At 47.7% G+C, this 9973-nt stretch overlaps 1 protein-coding gene across 1 annotated transcript; it reads right to left on the reverse strand.

Annotated features, from left to right (window-relative positions):
• Positions 1–1935: 1935 nt before the first annotated feature.
• Positions 1936–9523, reverse strand: kifbp (kinesin family binding protein; the record flags this gene model as incomplete). Its single annotated transcript, XM_084461585.1, has 8 exons — positions 1936–2764; positions 4169–4722; positions 4837–4949; positions 6399–6492; positions 7910–8093; positions 8427–8506; positions 8645–8743; positions 9077–9523. 8 exons carry the CDS (start codon positions 9521–9523, stop codon positions 2431–2433), a joined length of 1905 nt encoding a protein of 634 aa, XP_084317711.1. The 3' UTR covers positions 1936–2430.
• Positions 9524–9973: the final 450 nt, after the last annotated feature.

Raw genomic sequence — 9973 nt, forward strand, 5'->3', positions numbered from 1 at the left:
TCAAACACAACACACACACACCTCACCTCAAACACAACACACACACATACCTCACCTCAAACACAGCAACATACACACATACCTCACCTCAAACACAACACACACACATACCTCACCTCAAACACAACACACACACATACCACACCTCAAACACAACACACACACATACCACACCTCAAACACAGCAACACACACACACCTCACCTCAAACACAACACACACACACACACCTCACCTCAAACACAGCAACACACACACACACACACACACACACCTCAAACACAGCAACACACACACCTCACCTCAAACACAGCAACACACACACACACACCTCACCTCAAACACAGCAACACACACACACACCTCACCTCAAACACAACACACACACACCACACCTCAAACACAACACACACACACACACCTCACCTCAAACACAGCAACACACACACACACACACACACACACCTCAAACACAGCAACACACACACACACACCTCACCTCAAACACAGCAACACACACACACCTCACCTCACCTCAAACACACAACACACACACCTCACCTCAAACACAACACACACACACCTCACCTCAAACACAGCAACACACACACACACACACACACACCTCACCTCAAACACAGCAACACACACACACACACACACCTCACCTCAAACACAGCAACACACACACACACACCTCACCTCAAACACAGAAACACACACACATACCTCACCTCAAACACAGGAACACACACACACCTCACCTCAAACACAACAACACACACACACACACCTCACCTCAAACACAGCAACACACACACACACCTCACCTCAAACACAGCAACACACACACACCTCACCTCAAACACAGCAACACACACACACCTCACCTCAAACACAACACACACACCTCACCTCAAACACAGAAACACACACACATACCTCACCTCAAACACAACACACACACACACACACCTCACCTCAAACACAGCAACACACACACACCTCACCTCAAACACAACACACACACACACACCTCACCTCAAACACAGCAACACACACATACCACACCTCAAACACACACACACCTCACCTCAAACACAGAAACACACACACACACACCTCACCTCAAACACAGCAACACACACACACCTCACCTCAAACACAACACACACACACCTCACCTCAAACACACACACACACCTCATCTCAAACACAGCAACACACACACACCTCACCTCAAACACAGCAACACACACACACACACCTCACCTCAAACACAGCAACACACACATACCTCACCTCAAACACAGAAACACACACACACACCTCACCTCAAACACAACACACACACACACCTCACCTCAAACACAGCAACACACACACATACCTCACCTCAAACACAGCAACACACACACACCTCACCTCAAACACAGCAACACACACACACCTCACCTCAAACAGCAACACACACACACACCTCACCTCAAACACAACACACACACATACCTCTCCTCAAACACAGCAACACACACACACACACACACACACCTCAAACACAGCAACACACACACACACACCTCACCTCAAACACAGCAACACACACACACCTCACCTCAAACACAACACACACACACCTCAAACACAGCAACACAGACACAACACACACACCTCAAACACAGAAACATACACACACACACACCTCAAACACAACACACACACACACACCTCACCTCAAACACAGCCACACACACACACACACACACACACACACACACACACACACACCTCACCTCAAACACAGCAACACACGGCACACTGAAGGAGCTTTGCATGTATTCTTTATTTCAGTTAATTAGATGATAACAATAAAACAAAGATAACAAATCAAATCAGTGTCATCTAACTTTTCCACAACATTGTTTAAATAGGCCATCTACACAGAACATGACAGTTCAGATCAAGCAGTCAGAGGAATACAATAAATTAGTAAACACAGGTAGAATTAGCATCATGCATATTACAGTGACTTGGGTTATATTGGTCCAGATTGAATGTAAATGACCAAGCAGAACATATAGATCCTGTAGATCAAGAGACAGGTGAACAGCAGATGAAGGGGGATCAGTTATATGGAGTCTACTGTGTGAGGGTCTACCTGGGACTAACCAGAGCACAAAGGAAACAGACATCCCGTCTGGATGTGCGCTTTGAGAGAAAGGGTTTTCTTCCAATCTCCTCTGCTTGACGTCATCTGTGGTCTGACATCGTTCTACAAGTGACAAGAGCGGAGACGCGTACTCTGAACAAACATGGAGACGCGTACTCTGAACAAACATGGAGACGCGTGCTCTGAACAACCCAGTTGGAGGGATGGAGGCAGGAGGCCTTTCTGGAGAACAAGCCCACATCTCAAAGCCGGAGAGACAGTCAGTCAGTCAGTTGGTCGGCGGCCATCTTGGCCTTGATCCTGTTGATCTTGAGTGGCAGCAGGGTGACCATCTCCTGGCTGAGCTCCAGCTCCGTCTCGACGGCGGCGCAGGCCTCGGGGTGGTCCTCACAGTACTGGACCAGCGCCCGGTAGCCCTCCAGGGACAGGCTGAGGTTCTCCAGCTGGCTGTCCGGGCTGGCGCAGATCAGACGGCTGTTGAGGCGCGCCACCCTGAACCTGGCAACCAGCGCCGGCCGCAGGACCTCGTCCTCCAGACGGTCCGGAACCTTCCCGTCCGGACTGCGGATGGAGTCCAGGAACATCTGGTAGTACCTGGGGTCACAAGGTCACAGCTCATGAGCCACCTTCATAGTAGGGATGCACGATATATCGGCAATCATATCAGTATCGATGTTAGTCATTAATTAATATATCGGTATCGGTCCGATGTGCAAAACGGGGCCGATGTGAACAGCCGATAATTATTTCTGTCTAGCTGCTGTTTTTGAGAGGAAACAATGCAGTAAATCTATGATTAATTGGCTATTCCGAATGTTGTGGTAATAGAGACGGTGTTTCCATGTGTTTATGCCTCCGCCAGGCGATAGCCTGACCGGAGGCATTATGGTTTCGGGTTGTCCGTATGTCCATCCGTCCGATGTTTGTTAATGCAATATCTCGGGAACGCATTGACGGAATTTCTTCACCTTTGGTACAAATGTTCACTGGCGCTCAAGGATGAATTGCTTAGATAGTGGGGGTCAAAGGTCAAAGTTCAAGGTCAATGTGACCTCACAAAATGTGTTTTTGGCCTGCTGAACACGATATCTCAAGAAAGGCTTAACGGAATTTGTTCATATTTGGGTAAAATGTCCAGTTGGACTCAAGGATTAACTGATTACATTGTGGAGGTCAAAGGTCAAGGGTCACTGACCTCACAAAAGGTGTTTTTGGCCTGCTGAACACGATATCTCAAGAACGGTTTGACAGAATTTGTACATATTTGGCCAAAATGTCCAGTTGGACTTAATTAGATTAATTGGATTAGATTTTGGTATTCAAATGTCAAAGGTCAAGGTCACCGTGACATCACAAAAGGCACTTTTGAACGCTAATGCTAGCTAGCTAATGCTAGCTAACGCTAATGCTAGCTAGCTAACGCTAATTCTAACAGTAATGCTAGCTTTAGCTAGCTAGCATTAGCGTTAGCATTAGTGTTAGCATTAGAGTTAGTGTTAGCTAGCTAGCGTTAGGATTAGGTTAGGTTAGCAGTTAGTCAGGGTTTGTTAGGTTAACTGCAACTTGCATTGTTGGGCGGAGGCATTTAGCCGCTACACGGTTTTTCTAGTTTAGAATGTATAACATTTAATTATCATAGAAACATGTTTTTATACAGAACATATCGACATCGGTAAATATCGGTTATTGGCCATGACATACATTTTAATATCTGTTATCGGGGTGTCAGCCAAAATGTTAATATCAGTGCATCCTTACTTCATAGATATATTTGTCAGAGAGCTGTCTCTTTAGTCGTGAGCACGGACAAACATAAACCTAAGACATTAGCTAACCGCATAGATACTGAAATACAGTCAAGAGGAACTATCACCAGTTTTACAGACGACGGTACAGTAGGTCATGTCTGGGTAGGTAGAACTCAGGTCACATGACAGCCTGATCTAATGGTGGATGATGGACTGGATGAAGAACAAGCAGGGGAGGAGTGGTTCCTACCTGATGGAGCAGGAGCAGAGGTGGTTGAACTTCTTGACGGTGTGGGCGTCCAGCTGGTCCTGTCGGTTGGCCACTGCCAGCTTCAGGTCCATCATCTCGTAGAAGGTCTCGGCCAGTTCGAACTGCAGCTGGCGGCAGATGAGCAGGTAGTACTGGGCGTTCAGCTCCTTGCAGACGGGCTCCAGCAGGTCCACGCGACGCTTGTGCATCTTACAGCGCCGCTCCGGGTCCTCGTCGAAGAAGGCCAGAGCCTTGAACAGGGCGCTGTGGTCCTGCAGGATCTCGATGTGGTCCGTCACGTGGCCGTCCATCTCAAAGTAGTCCTTGGCCTGGGTCACGTGGGTCTGACCCACCAGGAACACGGCCCGAGCCTCCAGGAAGTCCAGCGGGAACAGGCAGCTCACCTTCTCCTCCAGGCCGCAGATGGAGTCGAAGGTGTCGCTGGAGTCGAACAGGACGGCGCTCTTCCTCCCTCTCTCCTCCTCCTCCTCGGCCTCACGCCTGGTCCTCCTCAGCTCCTCCTGACGCTCCTCGTCCAGCTCCCCCATGTTGTCCTGGAGACGGCAGGAAACCCAGGCGGAGAGTGAGACACAGACACAGACATGGCCCCCCACAGACAAAAACCAAGATAGTTCCCCACAGGCAGAAACCTGTTCATTGAGCGTTACCTCTAGAAGTTTCTTGGCATCTTGCAGCAGGTTGAGGCAGTATTTAATCCAACACCTGGAGATCTCCGCTCTCTTCTGTCTCAGCTGCTCCCTCCTCTCTCGCTCCGCCTCACCTGGACACAGAGAGCAGGGGACAGGACTGGACAGGTGAGCAGGGGACAGGACAAGACAGGTGAGCAGGGGACAGGACAGGACAGGTGAGCAGGGGACAGGACTGGACAGGTGAGCAGGAGACAGGACAGGACAGGTGAGCAGGGGACAGGACTGGACAGGTGAGCAGGGGACAGGACTGGACAGGTGAGCAGGGGACAGGTGAGCAGGGGACAGGACTGGACAGGTGAGCAGGGGACAGGACTGGACACAGATAGCAGGGGACAGGACAGGTGAGCAGGAGACAGGACTGGACAGGTGAACAGGTTGGAGGTGTGGATGTTGGGTAGAGGGATGTTAAGCCCAGAGAAGCACAACGTTTCTCTTTCACAAGCCAGCCAGCCAAAGGTAGCATGCACCAGGGAGAAGAGCCCTGCCATCTTAGGGGGCGTGTCCACCGGCTGGGTTTAAGAGCTGGCGCTGTTTTCTCATTGTTTACAACGAGTAATGAGCTCTGGGGCGCTATAGAGACGAGAGCTATAGAGACAGAGCTATAGAGACGAGAGCTATAGAGACGAGAGCTATAGAGACGAGAGCTATAGAAACGAGAGCTATAGAGACGAGAGCTATAGAGACGAGAGCTATAGAGACGAGAGCTATAGAGACCAGAGCTATAGAGACCAGAGCTATAGAGACGAGAGCTATAGAGACGAGAGCTATAGAGACCAGAGCTATAGAGACCAGAGCTATAGAGACGAGAGCTATAGAGACCAGAGCTATAGAGACGAGAGCTATAGAGACCAGAGCTATAGAGACCAGAGCTATAGAGACGAGAGCTATAGAGACCAGAGCTATAGAGACCAGAGCTATAGAGACCAGAGCTATAGAGATGAGAGCTATAGAGACGAGAGCTATAGAGACGAGAGCTATAGAGACGAGAGCTATAGAGACGAGAGCTATAGAGACGAGAGCTATAGAGACGAGAGCTATAGAGACGAGAGCTGTGTTCCAAGAGCTTTTTAGCATTATAGCGCCAACAGCTCTAGGCTTTTTTTGCAGCTGAAAAAAGTGTAACTTTTTGGGTTAGAGTGCAGGATGTAAAAGGCTGTTGTGACAATGACAACGGTCGGTTTTTGATGAAACTGCAGAAACAGTGAACAGTAACATTAGCTAACATTAGCTAGCTATTTTTGGCTAGTTAACCTACAGTCTGCAAAAGACGACACTTGTTGTTAACATAGGTATAAAACATCGGTAGCCTAGCCAGCTCTCAACTCCAGGTCTAGTGCGCTCTAAGCAGCTGTAAGCTTGGCGCTGTTCAGCTACATACAGCCCTCCGGTGGACAAACAGCCTTATACTCCCAAACCTTTACTATGATGGGTGAAAACACACACACACACACACACACACACACACACACACACACACACACACACACACACACACACAGGAACAGCAGAGGAGGACCTACTCTCTTCAGCAGCCGCCTCCGAGGGAGCATCCCCAGCCAGCCCTGCCACCACGCTGGCCGCCGCAAGGCAGTGTCTGCCCTCCATGTAGCGACTCTGACACACACACACACACACACACACACAAGCGCGCACACACACACACACACACACTTTGTCAACAAACAGTATACATTATGTACGAATGTGTACCCTGGCTATGTGGCGATGCTGGGACAGTGTTTACCTTGGTGATGTAGTTCTGAGAGTGTTTACCTTGGTGATGTAGTTCTGAGACAGTGTTTACCTTGGTGATGTAGTTCTGAGACAGTGTTTACCTTGGTGATGTAGTTCTGAGACAGTGTTTACCTTGGTGATGTAGTTCTGAGACAGTGTTTACCTTGGTGATGTAGTTCTGAGAGTGTTTACCTTGGTGATGTAGTTCTGAGACAGTGTTTACCTTGGTGATGTAGTTCTGAGAGTGTTTACCTTGGTGATGTAGTTCTGAGACAGTGTTTACCTTGGTGATGTAGTTCTGAGACAGTTTACCTTGGTGATGTAGTTCTGAGAGTGTTTACCTTGGTGATGTAGTTCCTAGAGTGTTTACCTTGGTGATGTAGTTCTGAGAGTGTTTACCTTGGTGATGTAGTACTGAGAGTGTTTACCTTGGTGATGTAGTTCTGAGAGTGTTTACCTTGGTGATGTAGTTCTGAGAGTGTTTACCTTGGTGATGTAGTTCTGAGAGTGTTTACCTTGGTGATGTAGTTCTGGGACAGTGTTTACCTTGGTGATGTAGTTCTGGGACAGTGTTTACCTTGGTGATGTAGTTCTGGGACAGTGTTTACCTTGGTGATGTAGTTCTGAGACAGTGTTTACCTTGGTGATGTAGTACTGAGAGTGTTTACCTTGGTGATGTAGTTCTGAGAGTGTTTACCTTGGTGATGTAGTTCTGAGAGTGTTTACCTTGGTGATGTAGTACTGAGAGTGTTTACCTTGGTGATGTAGTTCTGGGACAGTGTTTACCTTGGTGATGTAGTTCTGGGACAGTGTTTACCTTGGTGATGTAGTTCTGGGACAGTGTTTACCTTGGTGATGTAGTTCTGAGACAGTGTTTACCTTGGTGATGTAGTACTGAGAGTGTTTACCTTGGTGATGTAGTTCTGAGACAGTGTTTACCTTGGTGATGTAGTTCTGAGAGTGTTTACCTTGGTGATGTAGTACTGAGACAGTGTTTACCTTGGTGATGTAGTTCTGAGACAGTGTTTACCTTGGTGATGTAGTTCTGGGACAGTGTTTACCTTGGTGATGTAGTTCTGAGAGTGTTTACCTTGGTGATGTAGTACTGAGAGTGTTTACCTTGGTGATGTAGTACTGAGACAGTGTTTACCTTGGTGATGTAGTTCTGGGACAGTGTTTACCTTGGTGATGTAGTAGAGACAGTGTTTACCTTGGTGATGTAGTTCCTAGAGTGTTTACCTTGGTGATGTAGTTCTGAGAGTGTTTACCTTGGTGATGTAGTTCTGAGAGTGTTTACCTTGGTGATGTAGTATTGGGACAGCGTGGCGGCGTTGATGGCCCACTCCAGAGGGCTGAAGTGGCTGAATTGGAGCTGTCTCTGGAGGGTGCAGTGGCAGTAGGAGCCGGCCTTCTCAAACTGCTCCAGGTTCTTATACACCTGGGCCAGGTAGTACAGCGTGTGGGTGTAGGCCATCTCAAACCTGCTCCAACAGACCATAGCAATGGTGTAATCAGTAACTTTAATGGGACTGACATCAGTGATCAGCCTTCACAGTGGAGTATTCGAGAGTATTACCAGCTACAAGGAGTATTTTCTCGTTTTTCTAAGGACACAAAGAACACTGCTGCCAATTCGTTCTGAAGGTAATACACACTTCTCCAGCCCCACTACAACCACCCCTGGGTGTGTACTGCATTTGAAATGGGTGGACCATCAGCTGACACGGGATTTGGGGATCAGATTTAGAAAGTAACTTTTCTGCAAGGTTCACTGGGTTCACGACGCATCAGACAGGCATTAGTGGCTGTGTTACCTTTTGGTCCTTTCTTGCTGTGACAACAAGTCCTCCTGTGTTGCAAAGTACTCTGTCGGGTCTGTGGGAGGTAGCCCATCCTGTGTTGTTAGATGTGATAAAAACACAGAGAAACTGAAACACTCCAATCTGAGAAGGACGCAGACAGCCGTGCAGAAGTGGCCACAAGCATGATGCATTTAAATGAGCTCACTGACCAGGTCCGCCATCTAACTCACCTCTTTCATGAAGCGTTTGTACATGGCTTCAGCGGTCTCCAGGAACCCTTGAGCTTTCTCGATCTCATCTCTGCCAGCCCACAGAATGCCCAGCTGATTCTGTCAAAACCAAGATGACAGACAAACAGTTTATATAGTATACAGGTGTGCAGATATAGAGTGTGTAGAGTAGTTTATATAGTATACAGGTGTGTAGATACAGAGTGTGTAGAGAAGTTTATATAGTATACAGGTGTGTAGATACAGAGTGTGTAGAGTAGTTTATATAGTATACAGGTGTGTAGATACAGGGTGTGTAGAGTAGTTTATATAGTATACAGGTGTGTAGATACAGAGTGTGTAGAGTAGTTTATATAGTATACAGGTGTGTAGATACAGAGTGGGTTAGGGTTAGGGTTAGGGGTTAGGGGTTAGGGTTAGGGTCAGTCTTACCCTGACTTGGATGAACAGCGACACGTTATCCGATGAGATGCTGCACTTCTCAAGCAATTTCATGCAGTTCATTAAATGCTCCTCTCCGGCAGACAACTCTTCTGTCTCTACATGGTTCACACCCAGATAATACTCCACCGCCCCGAGTTTGGCTGCTCGTAACCCGGCCGGGGAGTCTCCACAGTGACCTCGCCCGAAAGCATCCTCCTTCTCCCCGTCCACGGGTTCCTCTGTTGTCTCTGCGGCTTCATTACTCTCGTTCTCATGTTCTCCGACATAGAAGTTCTTCAAGGAGCAGTATATCTCCTTCAGCAGCTCCCTCGCCTTGTATTTAGAACGGAACGGGTCGTTCTCCGGGTCCTTCCTTGATTCTACATCAGAAAGGTTTTGAGCAGAAGTGAATTTCTCGCAGACCGCTCTCCACTCTGGACTAGACGAGGAGGCCATGTTGGAAATACATACGTGACTGGGCAAGGTTGCCAGGTTTGTGTTTTATATCCCCCGATCAAATAGTCTCACAATTAATTATGTCCCACTGTATCAGAGGAAAGGGGCATTATAAAAAAAAATATATCTATGTATCTCACAACCACAGAGATTTGCCTATAACCTACCGTGTAGGTAGAAACCATGGATGTATTGATAGAACAAGAGTTTCCACTCCACTCCAGAGGGGGGCGCTCGTATGCATGACAAGCAACTTTTCCCGAACGGCGTCCTGTCATCAAAACACGGGTATAAAAATGCGCCCCCTTGCGGCCGTTCGTGGCATGTCGATGGAGAATTGAGATTTGATGCATTGACTGAATCGTTTAGTTCATTAATACAATATGTTTAATCGCTTTCAAACAAAAGTGCCATTCCAATTATATAAATATTAGCCATACAATTCGAAGT

The sequence above is a fragment of the Borostomias antarcticus genome (assembly GCF_949987555.1).
Source record: "Borostomias antarcticus genome assembly, chromosome: 2".
In the NCBI taxonomy this organism is placed as follows: domain Eukaryota; kingdom Metazoa; phylum Chordata; class Actinopteri; order Stomiiformes; family Stomiidae; genus Borostomias; species Borostomias antarcticus.